At 43.5% G+C, this 21,611-nt stretch overlaps 1 protein-coding gene across 1 annotated transcript in view; it reads right to left on the reverse strand.

The window, feature by feature from the left end:
* The window catches only part of SCNN1B (sodium channel epithelial 1 subunit beta), a 70,124-nt gene that overhangs the window by 26,092 nt on the left and 22,421 nt on the right, over positions 1-21,611 (reverse strand). Inside the window, exons 4-5 of the mRNA XM_083152863.1 lie at positions 2,924-3,114; positions 638-744 (exon numbers count right to left, since the gene is read on the reverse strand). Of these exons, the coding sequence (XP_083008989.1) occupies positions 638-744; positions 2,924-3,114 (298 nt within the window). The remainder of the gene's footprint in view (positions 1-637; positions 745-2,923; positions 3,115-21,611) is intronic.

Consider the following 21,611-nt stretch of genomic DNA (forward strand, 5'->3'; position numbering starts at 1 on the left):
GGGAGAACTGTCGAACTCTCAGAACTGGAGCACGCTGCCTCATCTAAGATCAAAAATGCTGAAGCCAGAATGATGTCATCGCCAGGTCATCATTTCATTACTCAGGAAAATAATCATGTACCAGCACAGTCTGTAATTAGTGCTACAAGAAGCCCACAGGTGACGGTGACTCAATGGAAGACCGGAATAGTTTATAGTCTACAGTATGCTTGTCAGTAGAACAGGATTTTACAGATGTCTGTATGGGGCACTATAAAGTGATTGGCCAAAGCAGCCTGACAGTTATACACCTAGCAAAAAATGCAACACAATTGTAATCTCTAAATGGCTTTGATGTGAACTGCACTCCTGGTTAGATTTCAAGATGTCATCTTTATAGCAGAGACTGGCCATGTGTGGTTCATTACTGCCACAACCCTAATGGCAGTAAATGCCGGTCCGGTGTGCTAGTGGAATTAAGAGCAGCCGAAACGCACAGAGCTGTATATCAACCCAATACATTCAATAAATCTTCTTCTACTATGAATGGACCCATTTCATTTAGATAAATAACGTTCTTATGATATGGCTTTTGATCAATACGTAATACGTATGTTTGATCCATGCAAAATCGTTTAGATCAGAAGGACTCGCCTACCAAAATCAGCTCCTGGATTTGCAGACTCCATCAGCACTTGATCTTCCTGGCCCCAGTTGAAGATGTAACAGTTACCATAGTCCTGGTCATAAATATGGGTGAAATTTCTGCAACAAAGAAGTCCTCAATTACTTGATGGGGCTGATTAAAAAAAACAAAAAAGGGTTACTCTGAAGAATACACAAGCACTAGGAAGCACTAGGATTTCACTATATACATAGTACAAACTAAATGTAGTATATACCATATATAAAAATAGGTACATACAAATAATCACACGCACACAATGCTCAAAGTGGAAATTTAGAAGCGGGCATATGCAAATTTCAATAGAATGCCATCTTGGGACACCCATCAATTTTCGGGAATTTAATAATATGATATTCATTATATATTATTTTCAATACTATGTAGTATGATATAGAAAATATTCTTGCTTTCCTCTCTCTATCCCTGCACTTGTCACTCCCTGCTTCCCCATTTCCTCCCTGCATCTGTCACTCCCTGCTTCCATCTCTTCTCCCTGCACCCTGCTTCCATCTCTCCTCCTTGCACCCCTCTCCTCCCTGCACCTATCACTCCCTGCTTCCCTCTCTCTTCCCTGCACCTGTCACTCCCAACTTACCTCTCCTCCCTGCACCTGTCACTCCCTGCTTTCATCTCTCCTCCATGCACCTGTCACTCCCCGCTTCCCTCTCTCCTCCATGCACCTGTCACTCCTGCTTCCCTCTCTCCTCCCAGCACCTGTCACTGGTGATGGGACAGGTGCTTCCCTCTCTCCTCCCTGCACCTGTCACTCCCCGCTTCCCTCTCTCCTCTCAGCACCTGTCACTCCCTGCTTTCATCTCTCCTCCAGGCACCTGTCACTCCCTGCTTCCCTCTCTGTCTCCCTGTAACTGGTACTCTGTGCTTCTCTCTCTAATACCCTCACCTCACACTCTTATCCCCTACAACTTTCACTCATTGTCTCTCTCAATCATAACACCTTACTGCCTTCTTCTCTCAGTTATACTCTACCACTCTCGTTCCCTGCTTTTGTTTGATATCCTGTACTTTTCACTCCCTCCTTCCCTCTACCACTCTCTGCACCTCACTCCCTGCACCACTCACTGTTTCCCTCTATCACTCCTTGTCTCCCTCTATCATTTCCTGAACCTCGCACTCCCTGCTTCCCTCTATCACACCCTACACATCTAATTGCTGCTTTTCTCTGTCATTCCTTACGTCTCTCACTGCTTCTCTTTCATCTCCTGCACCTCTAACTCATTGCTTCCCTCGACCTTTCCTGCACCCTTCACTCCCGGCTTCCCCCTCTCATTCCCTGCTTCCCTCTCTCATCCCCTGAACCTTTCACTGTCTGATTCTCTCTACCATCCCCTGAATGCATGTGCTTGGAGCTACAACTGTCACCCCCACCCTTCTTATGGCTCACCAGCCACTTCTGTATTTCCATCTCCCCAGTGTATTGTCAACTCCAGCACCCTTCTGTTTCTTCAGCCTGCTATTGTCTCTCCAGTTTACCAGTATATCTCCAGCTCCGCCCCTCTTCTGTCTCTGCAGCCTTCCAGTCTACCGTCAGCTCCACCACCCTTTTGTGTCTGCAGCTGCCCCTGGGTCTCTCCAGCTTCCCAGTGTATCTCAAGCTCCAGCATCCTTCTGCCTCTCAAGCCCTCCAGTGTATATCCAGCTCCATTACCCTTCTGTCTCTGTAGCCTTCAAGTGTAGCTCAAGCTTCCTTCTAAGTCTCCACATAAACGGTGTATCTTCTGCTCTAGCCTCAGTCTGTCTTACCAGTACTTCAGTGTACCTCCAGTTTTAGAACTTTTTTCTCTCCAGCCCTCCAGTGTATCTCCAGCACCCTTCTGTCACCAGGTCCCCAGTGTATCTCCAGCATCACACCCTTCTTTCTTTCCAACCCTGCAGTGTATCTTCAACCCCTTCTGTCTCTCCATCCCTCCAGTGACCCCAGCCCACACTCAATTACTTCATGATGTGCCTCCTAGCTGCTCCTCTGCTTCTCAGTAGTGTGGTGTGACTTCATGATGCCACGTGTCCTACACCGCAATACACATACAGAAAAACTTTGTGGCACTAGTTGGAAGAAGAACAAAGGACTTCCCATACTCTCTTTCATACAACATACACACACACATACACAGAGTGTGGCATGTTTGTGAATGTTTGGTCATGTGTGGGAGTGGAGAACTTTGCACTGTCTGTCTGACGTATCTGGGCTGTACAAGTATTAGAGAACCTTATTAGCAGAAGTCTGTCTTGTCTCTGTACCTGTAACTGCAGGCCTGTCCTCCGAACATGCAGGTGAGAATCAGGTCTTCAGCCCTGTATCCCATTTCAATCTTCTTATCTAATGGTATTTTGGAGAAGATGCTGGAGAACTGCAGAAGGTACCATTCACGTATGGCTTGAATGCCACTGGTAAAATTCCGGTAGCTACATTCTGTCAGGTTATTGGTACACTGTGGAGTAGACAACATCAAGACCATGCTTAAGGTGACTTTACAGGAAATGCCAGTTATTAATGATTAATTATGGAATTGTACATTTCAAAGACAACAAACGTCACCTATACCCCAACACTCCTGTTTATAGCTGTGCATATATAGGCTCCCATTGGGCGAGATGTACTAACCCTTAAAGAGTGATAAACCTCCAACCAATCAACTCCTACCTGTTATTTTTCAAACCCAGCCTGTGAAATGATAGTTAGGAACTGATTGGTTGTTTATCACTCCCCATTTTATCACTTTTCAAGCTTAGTACATCTGTCCCATTAACTGCGTCAAAGCAGACACTACAAAGCAGGCAATAAAGTGGCTGGGGATACAATAAACAGGACAGTCATTGTTACTATGAGATCTTTCCCTAGCCCCAGGCTGGGTGCATGATACCGGTCTGAAACAGGTGTGCTTTCTCCCTGTGCATGCCCGCAACTCGAGATTCAGCAAAGATCCGATCCAAGCGGTTCTGCTTGCTTGACGGTACATCCTCAGTACCACAGTGGAGGCAGGAAAGGGGGAAGTAATGTAATTGTATTACTTCTCAGTGGTCATCAGGATGAACTGCTATAAATAAATAAATAGCGATTCCTTATTGCCACTAATTGCAGCGATAAGGAATATTTAACTTTGGGTGCTACCAGCAGTTGATGAGAAACCGTTTTATTTTGACAAATATTGCACTTCCTTAAAACAAGTACTGCCTTTCTTTAATCAGATAAGACACAACTATTCTTTCATCAGATAAAACACAACTATTCTTTCATCAGATAAGACACAACAGCAGAGCTGAAGCTCAATATAAACACGCTCTGATGTGCCCCAATCTGCTACTGCTATCATACATTCCAGGACTTTTAAGCTTGGGAGGCCTACCATGGGGGCTTGTGAGAAAGGACAACAGTCAGCATGGGCTGTAGCAAATCAATATGAAAGCAGTAGAGAGAGATATGTCCTAGTTCTGCGCCCCCCTCGGTCCTTGGTGCCTCCCTGACAGCTAGGGGCTGGTGCTTCCTCTGCTACTGGGAGTTATAACCAAGCCCTGCCCCCATCCCTGTAAATGCAGGGATTTGCGGCTCTTCAGGGAGGGGATGGTACTTAATGACACAATTTTCGTCATTTTAGCCTCGCTCCCTACCCAAAGAGCTGTGAGTGTTTTGCCGGCAGGGTTTGGAGGTGCGGGGGCTGAAGCGAGAGAACCACTAAATGTGGGAGGCTTGCCCCCCCCTCCAGGGGGCCAGGAGGCGGATTCAATTTTCGGGACCCTCCCAGCCATTCCGGGAGAGTAGGTAAGTACTTACTTTGCAACATGGTTTGTACAGATGTGAAGTTATTTGCTCTTTTTTGTTTTACTCCCACCTCAGATTCAGGCCCAATAAATCCCAGTATATAAAAGTTAAAAAAAAAATTTTTTATAAAATATTATTATTATTATTATTATTATTATTATTAATGGCGAGCTTAACCTGGGTTTTTTCCATGATCTTTCCATGATACTTGTTTGTTTTTACATCTTGATGCATTATAATGGGTAAATTGTATATCCCACTTTCTGTTTCATATAAATATATTTTGTCCCTATTAATACGCTGCACGGTGTATGGTCCATTATCTACATAAAAGAAACCTCTACAGGAGGATACTCTGCTGGATTATGTAAGCATACCTGAGAGCATATTGATAAAAGATACCTTGATGTGTTTGCCGATTGCAAGATGAACGTAATCTTACTGCAAGCATCCATTCTTACGACTGACACAGAGGCTGACCCCATAAGGATTTAATTCATCATCCCATATCGAGTAGGACATCTTTTTTGGGGATTTCCTAAGAAATATCTTTATGTTTAGGACCTATTACACTATAACACCTCTGGTGGTTTTCTTTATATGTGAGATATTTGAAGACCCTGCAGACCACCAGTAAAAGACGTCTATTCAAATAATTGAACTATTCTGAATTGGTCACTTTTCACCTGATTCGGACAGATCGGACCCAGATATGGGGTGAAAATTGGGTGAATCGTATGCGTTTGACATCCGATGTGTGGTCCTGTGTGCATCGGAGTTGGATGTCGGACCTGCACATCCAACCTCCGACTCTGCACCCCTCCCAGCAGCGGGGAGTGGGATCACATGCGATTTGTCTCATGCAGAAGGACTGCACGCAATCCTGCCACCTGGGAAAGTCCTGGGTGGCTTCAAAGGGAATTGGATGGCCGTACACTGCTGTGACTTCTCGCAGTAGAGTATGGCCACTTTTAGTGCTGGGCCACACATAGCATCTAAGCAGGTTCCATTCAGCAAGAACCGCGTGGCCGCAAGGAGACTTTGTGTGGTCACACACAGCAGTGTGGCCGCATCCTGCAGAACAGAATTTCCCCGGATTTCTAGTGTTACAGTTTGGGCACAGCCGCATTGTGTGAACACATACATTGTAATGTAATGCTGCTGCCCCACAGCTAATGTGTGGGCAGCCAGATAGGAGCCTGTGTGCAAGCTCCTATCGTTAGGCTGGAGCCTGGCCCCAGCCTAACGCTACTACTCACGTCTATTGTGTGCGAAAGCCACTAGATGGCGCCTGACATTGCTCCGTTCGGGCACACACCCCCCTACAAACACATACCCCTTATTCCTACACACCTCAGCATGATAGAGCCCCAGTGCTCTATCATCTCAAAGGGAGGGTGACTAAATAATACACAATTTTACCAGCTATTCCCAATAAGCCTCTGAGGGCAGTTGTTTGATTATGGGCTTCGGAAATGCTATATTGTGAGACTTCAATGAATTAGCAGCAATGAATTTTAGAGGAACACAGAGGCAAAAAAAATCTTAATGTAATAGAAATATTCCAAAGTAAAATCATTAAGGCTCTACTGAGGTAGTGTGGGAGAAAAAACAGTTTTTATTAATTAATTCCCATGCACACTGTACACTGTGCGCATGTACAGGATGATTCACACCCTGCAGGCGGACCTTTGACATCACCAGCGGCCTCCTTCTCCCCGCGGCCTTCGCAGTGCCAAGTGAGTTCTGGCTCCCTCAGCACTGCAAGCATTCAATGGTGAATGATTTACCCCCAGTGTGCACAGCTGCATATGCGTTTGCAGACGTGCACCAGGGGCACAACCTCCTCGCTGGGCCCAGCAAGCAGGACTGAATTGGGCCACCAACCTCGCGTGCACACAGGGCCGGATGCATCAAGCTTCAAATGTGATAAAATGGAGAGTGATAAACAACCAGCCAATCAGCTCCTACCTGCCATGTTACAGGCTGGGTTTGAAAAATGACAGATAGGAGCTGATTGGCTGGCTGTTTATCGCTCTCCACTTTGTCATTTTTTGAAGCTTGATAAATTTAGCCCATAGGGAGCACAATACAAAGCTTAGTGGACAAATAGAAGGATTTCTGCAGAGAAATAAACCTCTGTGCATCCAATCCTAAATGCTTACTGTGAGCAGGGAGCGACAGGCCCAGCTATGTGAAAGGCCGGCGGCAGTTAGTGCATCTTGTTAACTGAAGCAACACAATAGAGATTTTACAAGGACAATTACACAAGCTTTATAAACCCACTATGAGCTTGTAAGAAGCAATAACCTATACCAAGTTATGGTAGCAAACAGTGCACACATTAACGTCAGGTGAGAAGCTTCTACCGATCCTGTTTTTGCCGGTATGGCGGTTATCATAACCTGGAATACAGTGACCAAACTGTTCTATTGTTACATCAATCCCATAATAACCAATGTACTGTAGTGCAGGAAGCCAATCTATAAAGGATTATATATAGCATTCCCTATGGGAGAACGTCTGACCCGATTGCTACATACGTCGTCATATAATGACGAGCGGCAAGGTTTGTGTTCTATGTAGGTGAGTGGAATACACATGGAAATGTTCGCCTCAAAACCTTTGGGTATCGGGGACATATCCACCTCATGGGCAGAATGGCACTTGCCAGGGGGACTGTCCGGTCAACCCGAAACCACTGAATCGTCTGGCTCATACGGCAGCCAGATCCGGAGTTGTAAGGGTTAAATTATACCTAATATTTCCGTAGTAAAAAATCTCTGAAAAGGCTTCCATAAAAAAAAAAAATACAGTGTCTAATATATACCTCACTGTCGTTAAAGTACGAGTTCCTCGCTGTGTCGGTTGCATTTTCTATTGCACATTTCCTAATCAATGGCTTCCTGTGTGCTGAATTATAACACTGCTTATGGCTGGGACAGCCATCTCCAGTCCTCGAGAGCTACCAACAGTTGATGTTTTCCAGATCTCCTCACAGAATCACAAGTGGAGTAATTAGCTCCACCTGTGGATCTTTGAAAATGTTTCAGCTAGTAATGAGTGCACCTTTGCAGCATCTAGGTGGTCTGGAAAATGTGCACTGTTGGTAGCTCTCGAGGACTGTAGTTGTCTACCACTGGTTTATGGTAATTCCCAACATTCTTGAAAATCAGGGTAAAGGCGGCCATGTTCCTTACCCACTAAAACCTTATCAATGCCACATCTTTTCAAGACAAACCTCGATCTCCTCTGATGAAACCACATAATGAAACGCACCAAAAGGATCGCAGAATTTCTGAGAAAGTATACTAAATATAACAATTAATGTTTACAGGTATCGCTTTTGGTGGCCTTGAGCATAGCTACATACAATAATGACCAGAAAAGCCTTTATGTGAGCAAAATTAAGAATAAAAATATTTTCTTGATCAGAACACAAAGAAAAATGGAGTCAACTTTATATAGCAGCTGCAAAGCCAAGAATTTATATAAACGTTATGAACTAACCGCTTCAGCTTACAGACATACAGATGGAGCCGGCTCCATCTTTGGCCGGTGCTCACCAGATGCCTTTCACTGGCGAGTGCCGGCGATAGAGACTGGGACGCGCGTGTGTCTCACGCGCATCCCAGGATTACGGCGGCGAGGGGGAACGGTGGCGACGGCGAGGGAAGCAGCGGGGACCCCAGCCAAGCTCCATCGCCACGGGGCGTGCGAGCGCCGCTGGTGGTAGCCGGCCGCTGGCGGCGGATGGCGGTAGAATCGCCATCCACTGCAAAGATGGAGCTGGCTCCATCTACCAGTCACAACGTGGAAGTAGAACGGAATTCTGGAAGTCATGAAGTGTAAGAATATTGACCCTTTGAGTGCCAACGTTGCTGTGAGAGATCCTCAAAATAGGACTAGATGGTCCTCAAAATAACCGCTAAAAATGCCCGCGCCGCTCACAGCGACTGTACTTTTTTGGGTGCAATATTTAACTAAACTTCAATAATTGTATTTATTTATATTAACAGAACAGTCGCTGTGAGCGGCGCCGGCATTTTTAGCGCATATTTTGAGGATCTCACAGCAACGTTGGCACTCAAAGGGTTAAAAATGTGTCTGATGACAGTTTAACCTTTTACAAGGGGACACATCAAGCAAGCAAAACTTTTCTTGGATTGAAGTGCTTGGAACTGGCTGAATGGCTGGTTTTGACCATACAATAGACGTGTGCTAAAAATAGAGGCATTTCCAATAAATAAAACACAAGGCAAACAGAATGGCCTCTCACCTGAGAGGTGATCTCATTGCAGCTAGGTTTCCACATGGAAGGTTGAGGACAGGTGCAAATAGGAGACTTCTAGCTGTTACTCGCTGGAAATATTTAGTGCGGTGGTTCTCAAGACCCCCAACAGTTTACGGTTTCCAGGTCTCCACACAGAATCAAAAGTGAAGTAATTAGCTCCACCTGTGGACCTTTTAAAATGTGTCAGTGAATAATGAGTACACGTGTGTATATGTATGGTGACCTGGAATATGTGAACTGTTGGGGGGTCCTAAGGACCGAAGATGAGAGCCACTGATTTAGAGGGTGAGAGATGAAGGGGGTAATTCAGTCCTAATTTGTCACCAGCCATCGCAGGCTCACAGTAGCCAGAGATTTACTAAGCGGCTGTGATGAAAACAGGCAAATCTGGCCTGGAGCGGACGTCACACCCCCCCCCCCCCCCCCCCCCGATGCCTGCTTCCTGTCAACCACCTTGCATACGGCCAGCGATCCAAAAAAGTAGAAGGCTTTCATCGCTGGACGGCCGCACTGCTCTGATGCAGGCCCCCCCCTCCTCCACTGCCGCAGCCGCTGTGCTCCCCGCTGCTGCCAGTCCCCTGCACTGGACCAGCGCACAGTAACTTCATACATACTGCGCATGCGCTGGCCCAAGCTTCCATGGGCTGCCTTTGCATATTCAGGTTCCCGGGTCCGGCGAATGCACAGTATCGTCCGTGGAACTACCCATGCACAGAACCCATATTTGGGGCTGCCGCGCAGTTGCGCACTAAGGGGCATGGGAACACCTCCCGATGGGACTGCCTTGAGTGACTGGCAGGTCAGACTTCCAATAGGAAGTCACTGCCAGTCACACTGAAGCCAGAGCAGCCTCACAGACTGCAGCTGGCATCACTTAGGCAGAGAACATTGGTGGAATTTACCTGGGGGCGCTGCCGCCCCGCAGCCCATAGGTAAAAACTGCCACTGGTCATTAGGTCAACAGGGTCATTAGGTCGACATGGGGTTTTTTAAGCTGACATGTGCTGACAGGCGGTATTTCATTTAGTTGAAAACAAAAAGGAAAAAGAAACTCGGGTGGGGTGCACTCTTATTCCCCAATCTAAGATTGCTCAGCTGCTCGAAAAAAGTTTTTTTAAATTTTTATGAATGTTTTTTATATATATGCCAAGTGAAATAATTTTTATTTATGTTATGTACTTTAAAGTCATAATGTGCAGAAAATTAATAAATTTTTCACAAAATCAATGAATATATTAATTTATGCTGCGCAAGCAATTTTTATGAATAAATACAGCAAAAGATTTTTTTGTGTGTTTTTATTTTTATTTTACAAGTTTACTTCAATCGGAATATTTAATGGAAAATACCGATATTATTGCCTCTGTTTGCGAATTATCTGTAGACAATTATGATGGGGCTGGTACAAAAAGATTGGTGCAATAAACTCCCGTATGTGTATCACTACATAGAATGCACCAGATCTATGTAAGGCTGACCTTCATAAATCCTCAATGCCTTTGCCACATTGGCATTATAGAGTTTTTCTCAATTAAATGAGATAAGGATTATAATCATCAGTCAGCAAATTAAATCCGAAAACCAAATAAAGTATATGCAATACACAATATTTACACTTGTACACATGCATTAATTCCCTTCATGGTAGTCTGGCTTTTATGAGACTATAACCCCTTCCCGACATTTGACGTACATTTACGTCATGGTCGGGATGTACTTCCCGACGCATGGCATAAATGTACGTCATGCATTTAAAGTGTCACCGCGTCTATAGACGCGGTGACAGAGGGGAGATGGCTGCTGTCCCTGACAGCAGACATCTTCCCTCATTGCCCAGGGGGGGCAGCGATGCCCCCCCCCCCATCGGCGATCGCTGCGATTGGCTGTTCAAATGTGAACAGCCAATTGCAGCGTTTTCTGTGTACCGGCGAATAACGGCGCTCGGTAACACAGGGATCGGTGGTGATTGGTGCTGTTAAGTACAGCACCAATCACCACTGGGTGTAAAGGGGTCACTGGTGGTCACCCCACCTCACCCCACCTGCCCCCAAGGCTGTGATTGGTCCGTCGGACCGACGGACCAATCACAGCCATTACACCTCAGAGAAAATAACGGAGACAGCCCTGCAGCCGCCATTCCGGTCAGGAACGGCGTGCAGAGCGGTCTCCGTGCCCATCTGTCCTCTTATGACCTGATCAGCGTTGGTGGTGTGGTGGCATCCGTGCTGCCTGCTGCTGGTGCTTCCTGGTTGCTGTGCTGCTGCTGCAGCGTCATTGTGTAATATAATTTTGTGCTGCTGCAGCGTCATTGTGTAATATAATTTTGTCTCTGCTGCCCCCTGCTGCCCCCCTTTTGTGCTGATCAGTATAAATTAACTGATCAGCAACTTTTTTGGGGTGCAGGTTTTTTTTTTATATATATACCCCGTCAGGTTGCACCAAAAGTGGTGCGCCTGCTGCCCCTCACTGCTAATCAGTGTTGCATCACTGATCAGCAGTTTTTTTTTATTTTTATTTTTTGGAGGGTGCTGTGGGGTCTTTTTAAAAAAAAATTTTTACACCCACGGTGATTTTGTGGGTGTCCTGTGGCCGCTGAGCGCTGATCAGTGACGTACATCACTGATCAGCATTTTTGGCACAGGGTTGATCTAATTTTTTTTTTTGGGGATCAAATTCCTGTTGCCTTTGACTGATCAGCAGTTTTTTTTAATTTTTTTTTTTTTTGGAGGGTGCTGTGGGGTCTTTTTTTTATTTTTTTTACACCCACGGTGATTTTGTGGGTGTCCTGTGGCCGCTGAGCGCTGATCAGTGACGGACGTTACTGACCAACATCTGTGCTCAATTTTTGGCGCAGGAGCTTTTTTTTTTTTCTTTTAACCCCTTCAAGGTTGTACCAAAAGCTGCCTTGAAGCTGCTGCCCCTTAAGTGCACTTACACGTGTTAAAGTACTACATACACACTACATACCCCCCGTGTTGAAATAAAGTTTGTACCCCCCCTACACTATACACGTGTTGAAACACTACACTTACACAAACACAAAAATAATAAATATGTCCCAATCATCCCAAAGACTGTTTTCAGCGGAGGAGGCATATGCCCTTATTGCCTCTGACACTGACACAGCCAGTGATGTAAGCGATGAATTTGCATTCGTCTTAAGCTCCTCTTCCTCCTCTAGTGATGAGGGACCCCCTCAAAGACGCCCCCGTAGAGCAGCTGAGACCCCCCCCCCCAAATGATTGATCCCGTATGGACCCCACCACCAGACAATTTTGAGCCCCAGGTTCCTGAGTTTTTGGCCAACCCAGGAATCCAATTTGATACTACAGGCCTCAAAGAAATTGACTTTTTCAAAGTATTTTTCTCTGATGATTTTATAAATTTAATGGTGGACCAAAGTAATTTATATGCCCAGCAGTTTATTGCTCAAAACCCCACGTCATCATTTGCTAGGTGGACCCCTGTAGATGCAGTAGAGATGATGACGTTTTGGGGTCTGGTGTTACATATGGGCATAGTTAAAAAGCCAGAAATTAGACAATATTGGAGTACAGATGTTCTGTACAGCACCCCACTTCATCATATGGCCATGACCCGGACTCGTTTTGAGACGATCCTTAAATTTTTGCATTACAACGATAATGCACAGTGCCCACCCAGAGATGATCCCACCTTTGACCGGCTATTCAAAGTCAGGCCGGTCATTGATCATTTCAGCGCCAAATTTGCTGAGATGTACATCCCCGAAAAATTCATTTGTGTAGACGAGTCACTTATACATTTTAAAGGAAGGGTTAAATTCCGCCAGTACCTTCCCAATAAGAGGACAAGGTATGGCATAAAAATGTATAAGCTGTGCGAAAGTACCTCAGGGTACACCCACAGGTTTAGGGTATATGAAGGGAAGGACACAATAATTGAACCGCCAGAATGCCCCCCCTCCCTCGTAGGTGTTAGTGGAAAGATTGTCTGGGATTTAGTGCACCCCTTCCTGGATAAGGGTTATCACCTCTATGTGGATAACTTTTACACCAGCATCCCCCTGTTTAAGGCCCTTGGTTCAAGAGGTACAGCAGCTTGCGGTACTGTGCGCAAGAACCAAAGAGGCCTCCCAAAAACGCACGTTGCCCAATTACTGAGAAAGGGTGAAAGCAGGGCACAATCCACCGAAAATATGTTGTTGGTCAAATATAAGGACAAGAGGGATGTCCTTATACTGACAACAATTCACGGAGACAGTACCACCTCCGTCCCTGTACGAGGTACCAGTACCCACACCTCAAAAACTATTTGTATCCTAGATTACAATAAGTACATGGGCGGAGTGGATCTTTCAGATCAGGTACTGAAGCCGTACAGTGCCCTGCGGAAAACAAAAATATGGTATAAGAAGCTGGCCGTGTATATCATCCAGATGGCACTGTATAACGCTTACGTACTATTCTGTTCTAGCAGCCAGACGGGGACATTTGTGCACTTTCAAGAGGAAGTCATAAAGGGCCTAATATTTGGGAACCAGCAGGCAGAGGGCCCCAGTACTTCTAGTACTGGCCCCAGTACTTCTAGTACTGGCCCCCGTACTTCTAGTACTGGCCCCCGTATTGTATCAGGGCAGCATTTTCCTAACGAAATCCCCCCCCACTGGAAAAAAGGGCAGGACACAAAAAAGGTGCAAAGTTTGCTATAAAAAGGGAATAAGAAAGCAAACTATTTTCCACTGTGAAACTTGCCCCGACAAACCCGGCCTATGTATGAAGGAGTGTTTTAAAATATACCACACATCTATGGATTATTAGGTTCATCATTTCACCGTGCTTCGGGGGTCTTGCTAATGCGACATAGCACCCACCATTCATTCCACCAGAATCTGTGCTGCAAAATACAAATATCACTCCTTCCCTTCTGAGTCCTGCCATGCACCCAAATGGTATTTTTTGGTCACATATGAGGCATTGCCGTACTCGGGAGAAATTGCGGCACAGATTTTGGGGTGCTTTGTCTCCTTCATTCCTTGTGAAAATGAAAAATTTTGAGCCAGAACTGCATTTTTGTGTAAAAAAATTTAATTTTTCATTTTCACAGCCCAGTTGTACCAAAATTGGTGAAACCCCTGGGGGTTTGAAATGTACACTATACCCCTAGATGAATTCCCTGAGGGGTGTAGTTTGCAAAATGGGGTCACTTGTGGGGGGGTTCCACTGTATTGGTGCTTCGGGGGTCTTGCTAATGCGACATAGCACCCACCATTCATTCCACCAGAATCTGTGCTGCAAAATACAAATATCACTCCTTCCCTTCTGAGTCCTGCCATGCACCCAAATGGTATTTTTTGGTCACATATGAGGCATTGCCGTACTCGGGAGAAATTGGGGCACAGATTTTGGGGTGCTTTGTCTCCTTCATTCCTTGTGAAAATGAAAAATTTTGAGCCAGAACTGCATTTTTGTGTAAAAAAATGTAATTTTTCATTTTCACAGCCCAGTTGTACCACAATTGGTGAAACCCCTGGGGGTTTGAAATGTACACTATACCCCTAGATGAATTCCCTGAGGGGTGTAGTTTGCAAAATGGGGTCACTTGTGGGGGGTTCCTAACTTTTAGCATCTTATGGTGCCTAGAAACCTACATGGTGCCTAAAAAATAATCTCATAAAAAGGAGGCTCCAAAATCAAGTAGGTGCTCCTTCTATTATGAAGCCTGTGGTTTGGTCAACGTGCACACTAGGGCCACATATAGGATATTTATGAAAACAAAAGAATTGGGGGAATCAATTTTTAGTCACATTTCTCTAGTAAAATCTACTGTGTTCCTTAGAAAAATGTATTAAATTTGAAAATCTGCAAAAAAAATGAAATTTTGAAATTTCACCTACACTTTGTTTTAATTCCTGTGAAACACCTAAAGGGTTAACAAACTTCCAAAATGCTGTTTTGAATACTGTGAGGGGTGCAGTTTTTGAAATGGCATCATTTATGGGGGTGTCTCACATACAAGTCCCTCAAAATCACATCAGAACTGAACTGGTCCCTAAAAAAATCAGTGTTTGAAATTTTCTTGAAAATTTGAGAATTTGCTATTCATATTTTAAGCCTCCTAGTGTCCAAAAAAATTAAAAGGAGGTTGAAATAATGATGGCAACATAAAGTAGACATATGGTCTTTGTTAGTTATTAACTATTTTGAGTGGTATGATTATTTGTCTCACAAGCAGAAAATTTAACATTTTGCAAATTGCTAAATTTTCAATTTTTTTACGACATTTTGGTATTTTTCACAAAAAAACACAGACTGTATCGACCAAAATTTACCACTAACTTGAAGTACAATGTGTCACGAGAAAACAATCTCAAAATCACTGGGATAAGTAAAAGCAATAAAAAGTTATCCCCACATAAAGTGATACATGTCAGATTTGAAAAAAAGGGATCTGTCAGGAAGGCAAAAACAGGCTGCGGCGGTAAGGGGATAATTTAGTAAACTTTCCCAGCAGCGTTTATAAACACAATTTTTATCGAAAAAGCGAAATACCCCTTTCACATCGCACTTTTAAAACAGTATATTGCCGTTTTTTTTCCATTTTAAAACGTTTAAGGCTGCAATGTGAAAGTGCCAGAGTTGATTTACCGGTTAAAGTTAACCGGTATTTCAACACGTTTAAAAAGCAGAGTCCTACACGTTTTGAAGCCCTTTTTTTGGCAGTTTGAACAGCTCTATTTCAATGACTGGAAATGTTCCTTGGGGGTTAAACGGGTTGAATGTTTGAATGGTATTAAATGATTTTTAAAACGGCTTTTTAAAAGGCTGCTTATAAGAAAAGTGACTTTCGGAAAATGGCTACCCCCACACGAAAGACAGTTTTTTAAAATGGATTTTCCTATGGGGCAGACATTTTCCGAAAGTCACTTTTTTTTATAAGCGCATCAGTCCTTACTACTGCCGGGATCTGCAACCGAACTCAGGTACTGGCTGCACGGAGGGGAGGGGGGAGCTGAACGGAGGGGAGGGGGGGGGGAGGGAGGCGGCGCTGAAGGCTGCACTGGCTTTGAACCTGTATTTGGAAAGTTTCCAAAAACGGGTCTGCCAGTGTCAAAAAATCGGCACTTAAAACGGTGATATACCGTTTAAGAGGTGCGGTGTGAAAGGGGTTTTACCTGGCAGACCCGTTTTTGGAAACGTTTTCAAATACAGGGTCAAAGCCAGTTATGCGGTCTGAAAGCAGCATTAGTTGCACAGTCAGGCTTTGATTGTAATATCATAGTCTTGCAACAATATATTCACTCAGACATAAACCCAATCAGTCCTACACATATGTCACCGATGATGTTTCTTTCATGCAATCCAAAAGCACAGCTAAAGAGCACCATTTAAGCTGAGAAAAAATTTTAATGAATCAATGAAGCACTAAAATGGAAAAAGTGTTATTGTTCAAGTGCAACAATTACTAATTATCAATTATATGCACATATGTCAGCTGCATCTGCCTCAATGCAGAGCGGCATGTGACTATGAATCCTTTAAGCAATTATTGTATCCTGCAAACACTAGATTATATATGAGATGAAAGGACAACCACTGTTGTCACTATTATTATATGCAGGATTCACATATGAACAATCTGAAAGAGGCTTGAAAAAACTTCAAAGGTGAATACTGAGACGGAGTAATGCCGCAAATTCAAAGGATACAATAGTGTTTAAGATGAGTATCAAGTTATACCATGTAAGGGAAAGAAGATCAAGTGCACAATTTTAGGCTTGAAATAAATAAGAAAAAGGGAGAGACCGATTGTCTGTAGCAAAATCTGAGCCGGCACCAATGGCGCACAGCCGCTTTACAGGCAGAGGTCTACGTTACCAGCCCCGGATCTCTTGGGCGCAGGGACACGTAGGAGCGCTTGTCTCTTGTTGAAGCTCCGATCTGGAAGCCGCTCCAGCGGTCACGTGTGCACACATGACCACGTCCTTGTCTGTCTAGGGGACGTACGTTTCGCAAAGCTTGATCATCCGGCAGCGTACCTGAGCTGCCTGGCTGTGACTTCTTATGCTTATGCACAGCCAATAAAAATCGTTTATAATTAATTGCTCTTGCTCCAGCAGCCTTATTCATTGATTTACTTAGGCTGGTTTTGAATTTATATTTTAGCACCTATTTAACCATTTCATTTGCATGGACTTACAAAAGGTGTATCACCACTTGAAATTACATGAGTAAAGGGGGGAGGGGGGGGGAAAGACTTTGTAATCCAAGAAATACATTTTTATTTATTTAAAATGAGATATATGCATTTTTTTTAGGAATTTTGTGTATACACTATTTTTATTTTATTAAGATTTTAATTTCATTACAGTTGTCTACTGATGCTATTACTATTAATAATAACGATTGAACCTTGTCTGCTCACTTAGTCTGTATCAAATATACCATAACTATCCTATATATTTTTTGTTTTGTTTTTATTGATTATTTTTAATGATTAAATATTTCTATGTAATCTACATAATCTTAATGAATTTTTTATGAATTTTTTATATCATGACCATTCTTATTTCTCAACTACATTATTTATGATATTGCTATATTTATATAATTGCGGATTTTTAATTTCTTATTTTATCTTATTATTATCTTATTTCTTATTATTTTATCTTGGATTTTTTATCTTACATTTTTTTATATCTATTTTTTATGCATATTTTTTATTTTTTTTGTGTATCTAATATATATATATATATATATATATATATATATATATATATATATATATATATATATATATATATATATATATATATATATATATATATATATCTATCTATATAATAAGTTGAAGAGTCTGTGTGCGTGTGTGTGTGCGTGTCCGTTGCATTGCGGACACACCGTGGCACTCAGAGACACCAAATTTGGCAACAAGATACCTCTGGACCCGGTGGTGTGCACCTCGAAGCCGTTTTTGGGAAATTTCACTTAGAATTTTAAAAAACACCAAGTTTTAATTTTCCTTCATTGATGATCTGGGGAAAAGATCGACGATCTGGGAAACCGTGGACGAAGGAACAACTCCACACCTGATTTCATTGCTGTCATTGAGTATGACAGACACATTCTAACATTATGGTGAAGGCTTTAAACAATTAGGAAATAATTGAGGATATACATAGACCACACATAACACACAAACACGTACACATTGTACACGCACACACACACACAGTACACCACATACGCACACATAGCACACAATACACACATTTATACGTAGAGCACCTCACACACTTAAGCTGTGTACACACGGGGGAGATAGGGGCTGAAATCGCTGGAAACACACCGCATGCAGTACAATACAAATCCATACACACTACAACACACGCCCAAAAACAGTACAACAAACACACAACTCCTGGCTTCAACCAATTCTATGGAGACGGACCACGATAAAATGGCCGCCCCATAAAGCAGACAGTTCTCTGAAACTTTATCGTGGTCCGTCTGCATAGAATTATTAATTGAAGCCAGGAGGGGAGCCGGGACGCGCAGACAGGTAAGCCTGCGGCGATGGGGGGGGTGGCACCGGCGGCCGGGGTGGGGAGGGGGGGAGGCGCCCCCCCATTAACGGCGGGGGTGGGGAGGCCGGCGGGGAGGGGGGGGAGGCGCACACTTGCCAGGATAAAAAATATGTGTACATAGAAGTACAATCAAGAAATGAAAGTAGGATTAAAAAATAAGTTATGATTCAAACTGATAATTGTTTGGATGGCGGTGGGTTGCGAAACAAATCTATAGGTGGAGGGGGTATGGATATTGTGGGCATAATTGGTGTTTGGTACACTTACAGGGGGTATCCAGATGATGAGAAATTTTCACTACAGTGTCACCGTAGGGGGATTTCCAATTGGGGTTCAGGTGGTCTTTTAGGGACCCCTTTACAATTCCGTTGGTCTCTTCTCCTGGAGCCTATGGTCTCCCTCAGTGATTGACTATCATTAAGCGAGACCGTAAGCTCAAGGAGAAGAGACCTACAGGATTGTAAAGGGTCCCTAAAAGACCACCTGGACCCCAATTGGGAATCCCCCTATGGTGACAATGTGACCGTGACACTGTAGTGAAAATCCCATCAATTGAGGGCCCCATGTAGGTGTAACAAACACCAATTATGCCCACAATATCCATACCCCCACCTATAGATTTGTTTCACAACCCACCCCATCCAAACAATTATCAGTTTGAATCAGAACTTATTTTTTAATCCTACTTTCATTTCTTGATTGTACTTCTATGTACACTTACATTTTTTTCACGATTTATTGAGTAAATTGTACACTTTGTAACATGGCAATTCTTTTTCTCAGTCTTATTCTTCAACTTCTTACACTCAAACCTTATCAATGCACCCATTGATGATTGTGATGGCTGGATCAGTGGATTGGCTCGGCGGGTGTAGGGAAGAATTTGGCCCATTGCACCCATTCCCAGTGGGGCATTACAGTGGTGCGGGTAGCGTGCGTCGCGTCATGACATCATGTGGCCAGGCCCGTGGACCTTCTCCCACACTCAGGGGCTGCCCACTGTTTGGTAGAAATGCCCGGTGCATGTGCTTTTTAGATCCCCAGACCTCAGAGACTGCTGCAGGTTCAGTGAGGGGAGTGGCAGTGGCAGGGAGCAGTGAATTTTTAATTAATTATGGCGGGGTAAGTAACGCCCACCCCGGTCCCTTCGCACTCAGCGCCTGTAATTACATACCCTAGAAACTGTACAATTTGAAAGTATAGAAATGGAGGTGTGGCCACGTCCCTTTCTGATTTTGTACCGATTTCTGCCCCTCAGATGTTGGAGGATATGTCATACAGTAGGTGCTAAATCTCAGGAGTGGATATGGAATTCATCAACACATACAAGTTATCAACTCAGGAGCGTTGTGTTTCAAACAACAACACCACACCTGATTTCATTGCCATCATTGAGTATCAATGCAAACACATTCTAACATTATGGTGGAATCTATAACAAATTACAATCTTAGGTCTTTGGCACAGCATATTGTAAGATGACATTTTTCAGCAATTTTGGAAATAAAGAAACCCCAAGGGTTTCCCGGGCAACGCCGGGCGGGTCAGCTAGTATATAAATATATATGAGTATCAGTTAATCAGACTCTTACCCCCCACTGCGTATCTAATAGTAAAAAGAAAACCTGCAGTAATTATTGATAATAATAATAATAAAAACAAAGGGATGCTATATAAAGAGTGCATATATAAATAGTTAAGAAAACAGTGAGGTGCTGACATGATGGGCAATATACTATATTGCCAGATATGTGACAAATACTAGAAGAAAATATTGTTTTGAAAAAAAAAAACAATTTGAAATTTTTTTTTTGTATTAAGGGGACATCCACGCCCATTCTTTGTGAATATATATACCGGGGAAAAAGATGTCTATTGAGGAAAAAGCCCATACTTAGTGAATGGATTAGGTGAATATGATTGTGGGGAAGGGGAGGAAAGGGTAGAACCCTGATACTTTGGTCATGATCATGTCTATAGGTCTTTGCCATACAATATGTCATGGCTGGCAAAGATTGGAGTGATGTTATGCTTGAATTAAGTAAAGAGCTACAAAGAATCATGAGAAGTGTAGAGTGGGAGTTTTAGACAGGAGAGATAGATTTAGGATATCAATTGGTGCTACTCTGATATACGGGGGTCTAGGCAAGAAAAACTCCATAGTTTATATATTCGTTCATGCCATCAGGACTCACAGTCCCCAACTCGAATGTCCATCTACTCTCTTTCTTGAGTAAGACTTCAGTAAGATCACCCCCTCTAATGCCTAAACTGGCTTTCTCCAGACCGCACACTTGGAAATCTTTGAGGGAACCACCATGTTTTGTCATGAAGTGTCTTGCGACAGATGTTAACTTCTTATGGTTTTGTAGATCCATTGCCCCATTTCGGATAGTCCCTACATGTTCAAGCACTCGTTGCTTGAGGGGGCGTGTCGTCATCCCGACATATTTCTGGTAACACCCACAGAAGATACAATAAACCACGCCTTCGGTTTTGCAATTAATATAATTTTTGAGTTCAAATATCTTGCCAAATCTGTCTTTGATGTTAACCTTGGTTGTCATGTATTGGCAAGCCTTGCATTGTCCGCATGGATGAGTCCCTTTTAGGCGGTTTGCTGATGGTGTATTTCTTACAAATTGGCTATTGACCAGTTGATCTTTTAGGTTTCTAGCTCTGCGCCAACTCATAGAAACTGTAGGGCCAAGTCTTTTAGCTAGCGTTGGGTCTAGGAGCAGAGTGGACCAATGTCTCTGTATGATACCTTTGATGGTCTGCCATTCTTGACAAAAATCGCCCACAAAGCGTATGGTCTGGTCTTTTGCTGGTTTGTTTTTGGTTTTAAATATTAGGGATTCACAATCCAATTTCATGGCGTTTCTCATGGCTTTTTTGGTGGAAGTGTGACTGTACCCCCTTTCTCGTAGGTGTTGGGTAAGTTCTTGACTTTGGATCTTGAATTCTTGTTCCCCCAACAGTTTCTTCTAAGTCGCAGGAATTCCCCTTTGGGGATGTTCTCGACTATAGGTGGAAAGTGTGTGCTTGTTTGATGTAATAAGGTATTGGTGGCGGTGTCTTTGCGATATAGTTGGGTAGCCAGGTGGTTATTCTTATTCTTGTAAATTTTAAGGTCCAAAAATGCAAGTTCTTGTTTGCTGATGGTAGGAGTGAAGTGGAGATTGAGATTATTGATGTTCAACTGTTGTATGAACTGAAGGAGTAGTGTCTCATCTCCTTCCCATATAAGGAAAATGTCGTCGATATACCTCAACCACATCGCGACATGTGAGGTAAATCGATCATTGGC

Source organism: Crinia signifera, chromosome 7, assembly GCF_055691185.1.
Source record: "Crinia signifera chromosome 7, ASM5569118v1, whole genome shotgun sequence".
Lineage (NCBI taxonomy): Eukaryota > Metazoa > Chordata > Amphibia > Anura > Myobatrachidae > Crinia > Crinia signifera.